The following is a 15,968-nucleotide window of genomic DNA, read 5'->3' on the forward strand; positions in this document are numbered from 1 at the left end:
ATTGGGATCCGGCCCTTCATTGATCAGTGGTTCTTCACAGTCTTTTGCTTTCAGATACATAATCTCTTCATCAGGGAAATCAAACTTAATTGGCTGGTAATCATCAAGAGGTTGACAAGCAAGATGCTCAGCAAGGACGCTTCCCTTGATTGCTTTCTGAGCTTTGTACACAATATCATATTCAGACAACAACATTTGCCAACGTGCAATCTTTCCAGTAACAGCAGGCTTCTCAAAGATGTACTTGATTGGATCCATTCAGGATATCAACCAAGTTGTATGATTTACCATATAATGACGCAGGCGTTTGGCAGCCCAAGCTAAAGCACAACAAGTCTTTTCAAGCATTGTATACCGAGTCTCACAGTCGGTGAATTTCTTGCTCAGATAGTAGATAGCATGCTCTTTCTTTCCAGTCTCGTCTTGTTGACCGAGAACACAACCCACAGAATCATCCAACACTGATAGATACATAATCAAAGGCCTTCCTTCCACTGGCGGGACAAGGATAGGTGGTCCAACAGGTATTCTTTAATGCTATCAAAAGCTTCCTGACATTCATCATTCCATACAACAGGCTGATTCTTTCTGAGCAATTTGAAAATTGGTCCACAAGTAGTGGTCATGTGAGATATAAATCTTGAAATGTAATTCAGACGTCCGAGGAAACCTCTGACTTGCTTCTCAGTTTGAGGGGCCGGCATCTCTCTGATGGCTCGGACTTTGTCAGGGTTAACTTCAATGCCTCTTTGACTGACAATGAAGCCTAGCAACTTTCCAGATCTTACACCAAATGTGCACTTGTTAGGATTCAATCGCAGCTTGTACTTTCTCAATCTTTCGAACATCTTTTTCAAATACACAACATGCTGCTCTTCATCACTTGACTTTACAATCATATCATCAACATATACTTCGATTTCTTTGTGGATCATATCATGAAATAGAGTTGTCATACCTCTTTGATAGGTAGCACCAGCATTTATCAAGCCAAACGACATCACTTTATAACAGAACGTTCCCCACGGAGTGATGAAGGACGTCTTTTCTCTATCTTCAAGAGACATCCGTATCTGGTTATAACCAGAGAAACCATCCATCAAGGAGAACACTTTGGATTGAGCAGTACTGTCAACAAGCACATCAATATGAGGCAATGGGAAGTTATCTTTTGGACTGGCTTTGTTCAGATCTCTGTAATCAACACACATTCGAACTTTCCCATCTTTCTTTGGTACTGGTACGATGTTGGCAATCCACTGAGGGTATTCAGCTGTCATGAGGAAACCCGCGTCAATTTGCTTTTGTACTTCAGCCTTGATCTTAAGAGCCATGTCTGGACGAGACCTTCTCAATTTCTGTTTGACAGGAGGGCATTCAGGTCTTGTCGGTATCCGATGTTCCACAATCTTGGGATCTAGACCCGACATATCTTCATAGGACCATGCAAAGACATCTGGATAGTCATGGAGAAGCTGAGTGATCTTCTTTTTCACTTCTGGCTCAAGTGCAGCACCAATCTTGATCTCTCGCTTGTTTTCTTCAGTACCCAGGTTGATGAGTTCAATCTCTTCCTGGTGAGGCTGAATGGCTCTTCTTTCTTGCTCAAGCAGTCGAGTGATCTCATACGGTATCTCTTCATCATCTTCCTCATCTTCAGCTTCATATACAGGGAATTCAAAATTTGGAGGAACTATAGGGTCACTGTGTTCAACGGGTTTATTATGGTTCAATCTGCATAATATGATTGGGATGATTTTAGAAAAATGTTTTTCATGCAGATTTTTGAAATTAATAAGAAAATACAGATGTTTTGGTTTTTTCAGGCATTACCATTATTTCCAAGAAAAAAGCACTAAAAAGTAAAAAAAACAAAGAGTCGTGAAAAAGACGACAACTTTTATTGATAACGGCAATGCCGAAACAAACACGCCTTTACAATGGTATCACTTTCGCCTCGGGCAGAGCGAAAGGATTGTTATTTTGAAAACAAGAAAAACATGAGCAACAAGACACATTACATGGAAGCATGCATGACTAAAGGAACATCAATGGCCTCCCAATTTCTCACAGTGCCTCCTGGTACAACAAACGTAGGCACGTAACCACTTTCAGCAGCATCTTCAGTAATAGCATTAATAAACCCAGCACTGTAGAAAGTTCCTGTTGAAACAGCAGATGTTGGAGAGAATCCAAGGCCCTCTTTACGCTTGTTTTCCAAAATCTGAATCACTTTGCCCCAGCCAGCAGCTTGCCCTTCTTGAACAGCCTTCTGGGCATCTTTCAATGAAGTCATGCTAGTACCAGCCCTCCGGGGCTCTGCACCCTCAACAGCCAAGCCCTGAAATGACGTCCCTTCAGCGGACCCTGCTTCAATACAAGAGAAGGATGACACTTGGCTAACCAGATATGCTTCTTCACCATGTACAGTAACAATCTTACCGTTCTTCACAAATTTTAGCTTTTGATGCAAAGTAGAAGTTACTGCCCCAGCGTCGTGAATCCACGGTCTTCCGAGGAGACAACTGTAAGAAGCATTGATGTCCATGACCTGGAAGGTGATATGGAATGTCTCAGGACCAATGGTAATTGGCAAGTCTACTTCCCCAAGAACATCTTTGCGAGATCCGTCGAAAGCCTTAACCAGATAGCTACTTCCCCTCAAAGAGATTCCATGATGACTTAATTGCCTTAGTGTAGACTCAGGCATTACATTCAAAGATGATCCAGTGTCCACCAACACATTGGATATCATGTCAGACTTGCAGTGCACCGAGATATGTAGAGCCAAGTTGTGATGTTTCCCTGCTTCGGGGAGTTAATCGGCACCAAACCCCAAGTTATTGCAAAGAGTGATGTTACCCACTATTCCATCAAACTGATCCACAGAGACTTCATGATCAACATAGGCTTGTTCCAGTACTTTCATCAACACTTTCATGTGAGCCTCTGAGCTCATGAGCAGAGACAAGATGGATATCTTTGACGGAGTTTGCAGCAGCTGGTCAACAATCTTATAGTCACTCTTTTTGATAAGCCTCAGAATTTCGTCCAAATTAGACTCTTCAATAGATTGACCTGATGGGCCAGTGTTCTTGTCAACGGGAGGAGCAACTGGTGGATTTATTGTGGCAGTAGGTGTAACCACCTTCTTTTGAAACAAGGGTGGACGGACTTTTCCGCTTCTCAGAGTTGTAATTTCACTAGCAACGTTATCAACTGTAGCTGGGGATACCAGAGGCACTTCCACTCCATTCTCAATCATGGTTGCATTGTACTTGTAAGGGATTGCTTTTGTAGAGGCATAAGATATTGGACCAGGTAATCTGATCACTAAGGGCTCAACATTCCTTGTCTAAGATGCAGTTTCTACAGGAGAATCGTGGAACACTGGCACAATCACACATACATCACTGGCAATCAAGTGTTTGTCATCCATCAGGCTCTGGATGTCATCTTGCACCACACAACAGCCCATAGGATTTTGAAGACATTCTGAACAGGAAGCATGATCATGATTGAACAAAGAAGCCTGGCAAAGCTTGACATGTAGCGGTACCAAGGGGGTAACAACATTGCGGACATCCAACATGGGATTTTCTTGAAGAACGCGAACTCTTTTGAAAGCCTCGATCATGTTAACAGCAGCATGGTTTGGAAGTGGATTGTCAAGAACATGCGGAACACTATTCTCAAAAGTCAACCGTCCTTTTTCTATCAGGTCTTTCACAATATATTCCAGAGCATAGCAACCTTCAACATCATGGCCTTGAGCACCCTGATGGAATTCACATGTAAGGTCCTGTCGGAACCTGGGAGGCAAAGGATTAGGCGGAGGCTTGCCTGGTCTAGTGACACAGTGTCCCTTAGCAAGTAGGGTTGGGAGCAGCTCAGCATACCGCATTGGTATTGGTGGAAAAGAAGGTCTGGGTCGGGGACCCTGTTGTTGCTGCTGCTGCTGTTGAACAGGAGGCTGTTGTTGTACTTGTTGGGCAATGGCATTAACGGGCACGGGTGGTTGACCCGGTGGCAGAGGATATTGCTGGTAGAATGGCGGGAAGAAAGGATGTTGAGAGTACTGCATGTATTGATAGGGCAGAGGTAATTGTGTAGCAGCTGCAGATGGGTTACCGGATACCATCCCTACTTCAGATTCTTTCCTCTTATGGTGGCCATTACCATACCTCTTCGGTGCACTAGATGAAGATTCACCCTTTTCAAGAACAATGATAACCTCTCTGACAGCCTCCTCTAGACGAGTTCCCATGGTAACCATGTCGGAGAAGTTGTTTGGAGCAGAGACTATCATTCTCTCCTTATATTCCTTCTTCAGAGTCTTCAGGAATGTCTGTGTTAATTCTTCCTCATCAAGTCGAGGGGAAACGCGGGCAGTTGCCCCTCTCCACCTCTGAGCATATTCACGGAAGGTTTCGTCTGACTTCTGAAACAAAGACTTAAGAGAGTCCCTATTCGGCTTCAAGCGAGTGTTGAACTCGTAATGACTTTCAAAAGCAGCAGCGAGTTCCTCAAAAGTATGGATGTTGTCTTTGCTCAAACCAGTGTACCATTCTGCTGCATCATCTGCCAAGCTATCCTGGAAGCAGTGGATCATCAGTGCGTCATTATCTGCGTAGTTTGCCATCTTTCGGACGTACCGGATGACATGGTTGTGTGGACAAGAAGTTCCATTGTATTTGTCAAATTCTGGCTCTTTGAATTTCTTAGGAACCTCAAATCGGGACACCAAGCATAGATCACGAGCTTTAGCAGGAACACCATTGTTTCCGCGGTTAGCTTTGACCTCACGGAGTTCTCCAGCTAACTCTCTTAACTGTCTTCTCATAGCTTCCATTATGGGATCTTGTCCATGCGGAGTGTCAACATCAATCACCTGTTGCACAGTGTGTACAATAGGGTCGGTAACAACAGTAGTCACTTGAGGCATAGCGGTGGATACAGGAATCTGTCCTTGACCAGCAAAACCAGAGACACCAGCAGCAGTATTAGGAGAATAGTAAGCCGAGAGTCCATAAGGATGCCCATTGGGCATAACAAAACGAGCATCAGTAGCCGCAGTAGACAGTGGGATAGAGGGAATTGTTTCAGTAGACACTGGGACAGATGTGGCTGGTTGTTCCTTTGCAGCCATCATAGTGGACATAGCGTCATGAGCCTTAGCCAAGTCTTCTTTCATAGCAGCCAATTCGGCACGGAGCTGAGCATTTTCTTCTTCAATGTTATCCATAATTCTTCTCTTGTGAAATCTTGTTTGATGAATTCTATCTGGTTGGTAGACTTTGCGAGTACGAGCCACTTTTCAGACTGCGGAGGACAAAACCAGGAGGCAGTGAGCACGAGAGAAGTTTTTTGTGACCAATGAATGCATATGATGCATGAAATGTGTTAGTGCATATGCAAAAAGACTCTTTTTTGTGTTATCGAAAGGTTTTAGACAGATTGGAAATTTATAAACATTACTAAACAACAATTAACAAATAACCAACATATAGTTTTACAAGACGATTCAAGGGATAGACTTGGAAATAACAACAGGAAAAAGAAATCCTCAAGCATAGGAAGTGGAAGCATCATCCTCAGAAGTCACGGGCACCCCTATCCCTCTTAGAGTCTCTCATAAGCAACCTATCTTTCTCTTCGATCTCTCCCCTAGCCTTAGCTAACTCTTTCTTCAGTGTCAAGACCTCATGCGTCTGCTGCTCATCCTTTCCATCCAAAGTCATGATCAAATTCTCAGCCTCATAGTATCTAGCCCTCCACTGATGCTTCTCCCGACTCTCCATAGCTAGATGCTCCTGATACATCTCCTGGGTAGGTGGGAGTAGAGGCAAAGGCATGGTAGGAATAGATGCAGACACATATCTCATAGAGGGGTAAGGCATACCAATCTCCTCAGCTTGGTTTATCATCCACTGTGTATAGGCCTCATGAGCAATACCGGACCTTACACCCATATGCTTCACCTCTTTCTTCCGAAGCTTAGACCAACCTTCCACGAAATCCTCTCCTATTCCGGTGGGAGCATTGGAGTAGTGGAAGAAGTAAGGAGCTGTAGCAAGATTGATGGGCTTTTCTTTCATCGGGAAACCAAATTGTCGCAAGGCGAGCTCCGGGTTATAGTTGATTCCACCCCGGGTACCAAGAAGAGGTACATTAAGAAACTTCCCACCACCAAAGATGATTTCCTTAACCTTAGAAGCGGGAGTAAGCCAAACCACTTCATTAGGAGTGAGAGCCATAATCCTCTGTGAAATAGACCAATTCTCCGGATTGTCGTGGAAAGACTCCGGAAGGTGCGAAATAAACCACCTATAGAGGAGAGGCACACAACAAAGAATATATCCACGACCTTTGCCGGAACGATCGTGAATAGCATGGTACGTGTCAGCTAGCAAGGTAGGAACCGGATTCTTGGAGTGGAAGATCATAATAGCATTCATGTCCACGAAGTCATCAAGATTCGGAAAGAGAATAAGCCCATAGATGAGGAGTGCAAGAATAGCCTCGAGAGTGTCTTGACAAGTGGTATTGAGGTTGGCTTTCCCAAGAAGATACTCTGAAGTGAACCCTCGGATACGTGCCTTAGTGACAAGATTCTTGGAGACATCGGAGGTTGTAAGATGGAGATCCTTAGCAATAACCAAAGAAGTAGGAGGATGCTCAAGTCCCGCAAAGGGCACCCCCTTAGCAATAGCCAGATCCATCAAGTGAGAATAAGCCTCTAGAGTAGGCACCAACTGAAAGTCTGGGAAAGTAAAGCACCGATACTTCTGATCATTGAATTGCACTAGAGTGTGCACAAGCTTCTCATCCACATTAGTATGAAGAATAGGAAGTAAAGCCCCATAACGGTGTCGGAAACCAGTCGGATCCTCGACCTTGAGTGCCAAATCTCTCAAACTAGCCAAATCCACTTCCTTGAACTTGTAGGACTTAGTCTTCTTCACTCCTACAATGTTTACAAATTCATCTTGTCTAAGCCCTTCGATAACAATGCATGACAAAAGTTTATGCATGTATGCATGAATGCATGATTATGTTCAAGTTCGGAGAAAACATGGTGGGTTGAAGTTCAAAGTCGAGGAGTCATGGGTGGACACGGTGTCCGGTGAAACTAGGGCTTTAGGAAATAGTAACCGGGTTCTAAAAAGGTTCCCAAGTTGCAACCTCTCCGACGTATATCATGGTGTCACGAGACAACACTCGCTCCATGATTATCCGTGGAAGGTCTAACTTGAGTGTAGTATCGCGTGACGACTAAAACTCGAGACAACACTCGGTTTAGCCTCCGCACTACGTCCTAGAAAAATGGCCATGGATGGGTTTGGTTATCTACGGTTCATAGCGTCATAGAACAATTAGAAGTAAAGTGCCTAAACGCGACAACACGCGCCGACAACATCACCCCCAAAATGCCTCAGCTATGTGGGATTGATCGCATAATCCAAAACACGAGGCAACCCCCGGAATGAATTGTCGATTATATCCCTCCTAATTCACTCAGCCCGGGTGCAGGACTTTTGATATTCTCACCCCACACGTTTGCAAGAAATTAAACATTTATTCTCATAGGAACGCAAGTAAAAGAAACAAGTAAAAATAGCGCAAGCGTGGAAATAAAGACTAGGCGTAACTCTCGAATCTCCCCAGTGAAGTCGCCAGCTGTTTTATCTTGGTTTTCGGGTGTCAAACATTGATTACGTTTGAACCTTTTAAACCGGTGATATCTTATTTTTTCTCGGGAAGGGAAAAAGTAAGCAAAACCCTTGAGAATCGAGGTCCGGGAGTTGTTTTCGCTACGGGAAGGTGTTAGGCACCCATAACGACTATAGTATCCTATAGGAACCGTCTTTACTTTCTACGCGCGCGCTTTATTTTTAAATGCTATTTAAAAGTAATATTTATACCTAAAGGTATTCTAAGTGAAGAATTGGAGGGAGAAGAATGTGTTTGAATTTTTATTTTAGTTGAATTGAAGGAAATTTGTTCCTTGCCTACGTACCCGTTTAAGGGATCAAATCCACCGTAGTTCTCTTCCAAAAATGTTTTTGTTTTTGTTGGTTGATTTTAAGTTTGAAAATGGGATTTTGAAGAATAGAAAGAGGCCTCAAGGGCATGAGATTTAGAAAAGGTGAGGTGGAATTAGTTATTTGCAAAATATGGCCCAAGTATGATTAAAGTTCATTAAAATTTGATTAAGAAAATGAAAGGGAAAATTACAATGGGATTTTTATCCCAAGGTTTATTTAGAAAATGGTTTGAGTGATGTTGTTCACATTTTTTTTGGAAAATTGATTTTTTTCTAAGTATAAAGCCTAAACATTCATCTAAACATACAATCCTAAACATACATCTAAACATGCATATTCTAGCTATGTACCTAAAGTGATGTGTGTGCATGTGTCGGTGCTTGTGTCGGTGTACATCATTAGAGTCCATTGTCCTTATTACATCATTGGCCTAGATACATTCTATGGTCTTGCAAGAATTTAAATTGCATAAGAAAAAGGAAAAAAAAATATTACAATATTTCCTAAACTTTACACTCTAATTTTTGCATGAAATTAAATTGCGAGATGATAAAGGTGAATATGAGATGAGATGGGGATGCTTTATGAAATGATGAACAAAATGGTTAGTAGCATAGTATGTAATATGGTAAGAAGATGTAAGCAAGTAAACATCACAAAATTTCAAGATACACCAAAACAAAGGCAAAACATACCTAAAACTTGACCACAAAAGCAAAGCCAACACATAACTCCTAACCCTCATATTTCAATCAATTTTTAAAGGTTCCATTTCAATTTTAACCATGAGGATTAGAGAGAAGCATTAAACTAAGCAATTATGAAGCATTTTAGGCCTATTTTACACTTTAATTCCACATAGAATTATTCACATGACTTATAACGCAAGAAATTAACAAATCACACTCCAAAACAGTAAAGAACAACTCTAAATCAGGGGTATACACATTGCAAATTCTCACACCAAGGATCAATATACCATAGCAAGACTTTAGGATCAAAATCATGCAAAATTTTCACAAGAAATTAACAAAAGGTAACATAAAATCACAAGAAAACTCCACATATATTTTTTCCAATTTTAACATGCAACAATTATCACAAAAATACCACAAAACTATCAAGAAATATGTATGAAAATTTTTGGAGTTTTTTAGAGAATTTTTAGACACAAACACATGTAAAATTTCACAATTTTTAACAAAAAAATGGTAAACTTTTAACAAGAAAATACTACATATTTTTTAACCAAGATTTAGCACATAAAAACACCAAAAAAATGTCAAGAAAATGATCAAGAACACATAGAAAATTTTTAGGATTTTTTTTATGGAAAGATTAAACAGACAGGGGTGCAATTAGCAAGAAATCAGTAGAACATGCAAGAAAGGGGGGGGGGGGGGGGGCATATAGCAGCCAGAGATTCAAACATACAGACCGGGCTTCAGGAAAACGAAAATGGGCTGTAAGAGGCTGGGTATGGGTTATGGAGCAAGATCCATGGGTCGAACCGGTCCAAACCCAGGCCTATATAAGCCCATAAACCGGTTCCCTACCCATTTTCACTTTGCTTCCTCTCTCTAAGCCTATCTCTCTCTAAACTCTCTCTGCAAGGACGCTGGAGAATGAAGAACGATCTTCATCTTCTCCGGTGAGGTCGTACCTTCCGGCACGGTGGCCGGTGGTGGCGCCGCCGTGCCAGAGTTCCAAAAATGCTCCGAATCCAAAAAAAATTACGGCTTTAGATATCCTTTTTCTTCTAGAACTCGAATCCAGACTTAATATCTTCGAAACACATCGCAAAGAGTCTAGATCTAAGATTAACCACAACACCAAGGGAAAATTGAATTACCTCTGCTCTTAATTGGAATTCGGTCTGTTGAGTTGATGATGGATTTTGAACCTCCTCCTCTTGCTAACGCCTTCAGGTTGGTCTCTTCCTTTCAATCTAGAAACGTGCACTTCTTCTAGGTGTTAAATTCGATTCTTCTTTCCTTTCTTTCTCCCAATCTGATTCAATTCGGTTCCAGCTTCAATGTTACCGTTGTGACTGAGAACAGTGACGGAAACGGTTGTTTACTGAGGATTTGCACAAATTTGTGGTTGTTTGAAGGTTGTATGGACCGATTGTGATTCCTGAAACCAAGAGAGGATGGATCGTTGTTGATGTTGCGAGGAAGATGACGATGATGAATTGGTCGTGGATTGGAGGTTGATGATGAAGATTGGGGGCGGTTTAGGGTGGTTAGGGTGGTTGAATGGTGGTTGGAGGCAGTTGGGAGGGTTGGTTACGGTGGAGAAATGGTTGGTTAGGGTGGTGAAGTGGTGGTGGAAAGCTAGTTGTTACGGTGGAGGGGGAAAGAAAAGAGAGAGAAAGTTGGTTAGAGGTGATGTGGTGATGTGGCAGAAAATGAGTGGGAAAATGAGAAGAATGAATAGTGTGTGTGACTTGGCTTGTGATGACTGGATTTATAGCTGACAAGTGTAAGTGCTGGACGAATCAGGAGCTGCCACGTGGCCTAACTTTGTAACAAACTTTTTGTGGACTATTGAGAAATTGACATGTGGCCTGGACTTGTGACTTGGACAAAAGAGGATTAATCTGCAATTAACTAAACTAAAGGGATTAAACTGCAATTTTAACAAAAAAAGGACTTAAGATGAAAATTAAAATAAAATGAATTAAAATTGGTAACCGGAAAATAACGTAAAGTGAAACGATTAAAATTGACAAAACGGACTAAAACGAACCAATGGCTTAAATGAGGTACTTTAAAGTAACCTCTCTCTGCCGAAATTTCGTGTGAAATGACCAAAATGCCCCTGAGGCTAAAACGACTAAAAATGACTCAGATGCAAATTTTAAAATGGATTTTTAACAAGGAATTAGAGCAAGACCTTATACAAACAAAGTTAAAAGACTCAGAGACAATTTTGGAGAGTTTAAACAGAGTTTTGACACATGAAAAGACTAAAATGCCCCTAGAGGCAAAACTGACTCAAAATGACTTCAAATGCAATTTTTGAAATGGATTTTGACATAGAATGAAACAGAGGCTTATTCAAACCAAATGAAAAGACTCAAACAAAATTTTAAAAGACTGAAAGAAATTTTAACATAGGAAATGACTAAAATGCCCCTAGGGGCTAAACTGACTAAAAAAATGACTCAACTGATATTTTTGAAATGAATTTTGACATGAGATTGAAACAAGGACTTATACAAACCAATTTAAAAGACTTAAACACTTTTCAAGGATTAAAATGAGTTGAATGCAGGAAATGACTAAAATACCCTTTTTCATGAATTTTGCAAACAATATTGAAATAAAATGCAGAGAAAGATGCAATTGATCAGAGACATATCAAATGACTTGAAATACAAGAAAAGAAGAATTGAGTTAGTATTTTTAGGTCCAAAATTAGGGTATAACAGATACCAATAACAAATGTCGACAAGGAGACTCACAAGCAACTATGAACAAGAAATTCTCCCTGTCAGAAATCTTCAACAATGTCGACAAGGAGATTCACATGCAACTAAGAAGAAAAATGGTCCTTGTAAGATGTCTTTAACAAGACCAACAGGGAGAATTACTAGAGTACCTAAGGAGGAAGAATGGTTCATGCAGAAGTCTTCAACAAGACCGGCAAGGATACCAATAACAAATATTATGGCAAGAGGTGGCACAAATTTTCTATCATGTCAAATTGATCAATTATGAAGAGTATCAATGCAGGAGGAGATGATAGCACAAATCTATGTTTGAGCAACTACGTACTACATTTGAAGTTTTCGAAATATGCATCAAGGAGGAGTGTTGAAATATGATGCACATTTCTAGATATTTCTAGAATTCATTAGAGAAAACTAGAATAAGCTTAAAGTTATTATATGTTTCTAGATTCTTCCATTAATGTCTAGGTTAAGTTGTAGCCTAGAAACATCCATAATATTCTAATGTAGAAAAGGCAAATAAAGGCCTAGATTATTCTAGTTCTAGAAACATCTATAAGCACCTATAAATAGACTTATATGGGTACAATTGTATTTAAGCCTTTCAAGCATTTGAGATGCAATGTCAATAATATTATTAGAGGCTTCACCATATCACTAATGTGTCTCCTCCTACAATATGCTCATTACTAATGTGTGTCCCTACCACTAGCTCCCTCATGCTATATTTTCCAACAGACTCCTTTTAGCCATACCCAATGCAAACTGAAATTCACATAACGACAAATCAATACCTTCTTTTTTTAACATGTCAACGATATCACAAACTATATCATAAAACATTAACATATAAATACCTAAATATATAAGCAAAAACCCTGTTATAAATATTTTATAGAAGAAAAATTAAACCTCTCACAATCTTAAAGCCTCTTTACTTTGCAAAACTGATATTGTTAGTAACTTAGGTAGTAGTGATAGTTAAGAGTGTAGTTGGATAGTGAAGAAGGCTTTAGTTGATAGTTGAAATATAGTAGTAAGTAATGTGAGGACTTGGAGCAAGAATATATTGTATTTCTCTCCAAATTGGATTGATTGGATTGATTACAAATGAGTACATGCTTGCCTATTTATAGGTGTGAATGTCATGTTCTAGATAGTTCTTTCTAGACTCTTCATGACATTTCACACTACATGTGTAGTATTAATTAATTCTAAAACATACTAAACTATTATAGAGAAATCTAGGCATGTACATCATTCTATAACATTCTATAGGTTACTAATGCATTCTAGAGAATTTTAGAAATATGCATCACATTCTAACACTCCTCCTTGATGCATATTTCGGTAACTCCAAGCATAGTTTATAGTAGCTCAAATCTTGATCTAGCCAAATCCTCCATTGATGGAATACTGGTCAATTCTTTTTCTCGAAGCTCGAGGATCTCTTTTTAGCTCATTCAAAGATTTTCTTAGTCTTAGATCTTTACCTTCATTTCCTTTGGCACATAATTCTGGTTTTGACGCCACTTCATACTTGTCAGGCTCATGTTTAGCCAAGTTGCAAGTTTCATATATATCCACCAGTGATCCCACTCTTGTTGGAGTAGATTTTAGAGAAGAAGTTTCTTGTTGAGAATGTGAAGATGGCGTACCTGGTTCCTCAGTTGCTTCTTCTATAGCTTTGGTGTTTGATTGTTTTATTGGAATGGTAATGCTGCTTCTCTCAACTTGTCCTGCATTCCTATTCCAACTTACATTTTCATCAACTTCAACTTTGAAGGCACTGTTAGTAGTATATTTGAAACTTATTGGAAAGCTTCTATTTCTTTTCTCCATTTTTATTTTGGCTATCTCTTGCCTTTTGTGATTTTTGTCAAATATTGAGCATGTGTCTCCTTCAAAGTGTATAATATATCCTTTCTCTAACATTTGACCAATACTCAAAAGATTTTCTTTAAGATTGGGGACTAGTAAGACATCATTGATGAACCTCGTACCTTTCTTAGTTTCCACCATCACAGTGCCTTTGCCTTTAGATTCCACGACTGAGTCGTTTCCCAGTCGAACCTTTACTTTGACAGAGTAATCAATATCCTTGAAGATGCTCTCATCTTTGGCCATGTGATTGCTGCAACCACTATCCAAGTACCAATTGCTACTCAGTTCATCATTGGAATCTTGTGTGGCATAAAAAAGATGTTGGTCATAGTTAATTTGTCCCTTCTCACACTCATGCTCTTCAACGAAGTTTGCTTGATGCTTATTTTTGCTGTAGCAGTCCTTCTCCACATGTCCGAATTTTTTACAGTATCCACATTGTGGTTTTTCGCGCCGTCGACAATATTTCTCGGCATGATTGGTCCTCTTGTATATGACACATGAAGGATAATCATCTTGATCTTTCTTTGAGAAATTTCTAGAAATATCTTTGTTTCTAGAATTTTCTCCATTTTTCTGGTTTCCTCCAAATCCTTTATTTTGAGACCGTAATTTAAGCTTTGATTGAAAGGCATTTTCAATTGTATCATCGTCATGCCTAATCAATCTTTGCTCATAAGCTTCTAGTGAGCCTATTAATTCTGTCACTGACAAAGTAGACAGATCTTTGGTTTGCTCAATCGTAGTAACAATTGCATCATACTTACGAGGAATAGAAATTAGAATTTTCTCAACAATTCTTTTGTCGAGAATACTATCCCCGTAAGTTTTCATTTGACTCACTAGTTCTTTTATCTTGGTATAATATTCTTTTACGGTCTCAGACTTTTTCATTTTTAATAACTCAAACTCACGTCTTAGAGTCTGAAGTTTAATGGCACGTACCTTGTCACTTCCTTCAAACTCCTCCTTTAGTGTACCCCAAGCATCTTTGGCACTTGTAGCTCCCATTATTCTTGGAAAGATACTGTCTGCTACCGCTTGTTGTAGAAAAAACAATGCCTTTGCATCTTTCTGTTTATTTTCCTTCAACTCCTTTTTCTGAGCTGCATTAAGAGTTGAAATGTCTGCGGGAATAGTAAATCCTTCATCTACAATCTCCCATAAATCTTGAGAGCAAAAAAATGTCTTCATTTTAATGCTCCAAAAATCATAGTTTTCACCATTGAAGGTATGGATAGTCATAGATGATGGTTGAATGTTATTAGCCATGGCTTAGGGAAAAGTTTAGAAATTGTGTAGAATATAAGGAGGGTTTGGTTGAAATTTAGGTGGACAAATTGTCTACGCCCAATATATGATCGAACGTAGCTATGATACCACTGTTAGTAACTTAGGTAGTAGTGATAGTTAAGAGTGTAGTTGGATAGTGAAGAAGGCTTTAGTTGATAGTTGAAATATAGTAGTAAGTAATGTTAGGACTTGGAGCAAGAATATATTGTATTTCTCTCCAAATTGGATTGATTGGATTGATTACAAATGAGTACATGCTTGCCTATTTATAGGTGTGAATGTCATGTTCTAGATAGTTCTTTCTAGACTCTTCATTACATTTCATACTACATGTGTAGTATTAATTAATTCTAAAACATACTAAACTATTCTAGAGAAATCTAGGCATGTACATCATTCTATAACATTCTATAGGTTACTAATGCATTCTAGAGAATTTTAGAAATATGCATCACATTCTAACAGATATATTCCTAATTCATGGTAGACCTTTTTTTTTTTTTTTTTTTTATCTCAATCCTCATCAGCTTGCACTAACATTCTTCATCACCATTATCATCATTTATCAATGGACTAACCAATGTTTTTGTTCAGCAAGTATGTTATTCGATACATGTTTGCATCAATTGACATAATGGTATATTTGAAAAAAAATATACACATGATTATATAGTATCAATCATTTTATCGACATTAATACCACCATGTTTGGAATCCATTGTAATACACAATTGTAATGTTAATTCACTTCCAAACAAACAAAATATATAATGGACTAATATGTCAGAAAAAATTACAGGAACAACATCATCGTAGATGTGGATTTGGGATCAAATATATTGTAGCATTCCATCCTTTATTTGAGACGCCAGAAACAAATTTAAACAAAGTTATTATTAAATCACACAAACAAAAAAAGAGGGTTAAAAACAGCTCCTTACATGTAAATTCTTTGAGAAATCAATGAACACAGCATTCATCACTCACATAAATGGTTGGTCTTTTTTAACGAACACTCACCCTTTCGCAACCGTCTTCGATCCGTCAGATTTCGCATTCAAGAAATCCAATCAACCATCACTACTCATTTTCTTCCGCATTTGTAGCCGCCTATCAAAGTTCCAGACACTTCATGTCGGCTCTAAGCTTTAAACAATGAGTATTTGACTGTCATCACCTCACCGTCTGATTATGCAGCCTCTCTTGTTGGATAAGGAATCAATCAAATGAAACAATGAAATTGAAGGAAAAAAAAAGACTATTAAATTATTGAAGCAGAAAGAAAT

General features: G+C 39.2%; 1 protein-coding gene across 1 annotated transcript; it reads right to left on the reverse strand.

Annotated features, from left to right (window-relative positions):
* Positions 1-12,383: 12,383 nt before the first annotated feature.
* LOC146898956 (uncharacterized) lies at positions 12,384-15,109 on the reverse strand. The gene has a single exon (XM_085734385.1). The coding sequence runs from the start codon at positions 14,659-14,661 to the stop codon at positions 12,895-12,897; it is 1,767 nt and encodes a 588-aa protein (XP_085590511.1). The 5' UTR covers positions 14,662-15,109; the 3' UTR covers positions 12,384-12,894.
* Between the last annotated feature and the right edge of the window lie 859 nt (positions 15,110-15,968).

This window comes from Medicago sativa, chromosome 8 (assembly GCF_051527215.1).
Source record: "Medicago sativa cultivar Bolivia chromosome 8, Bolivia_mono, whole genome shotgun sequence".
NCBI lineage: Eukaryota > Viridiplantae > Streptophyta > Magnoliopsida > Fabales > Fabaceae > Medicago > Medicago sativa.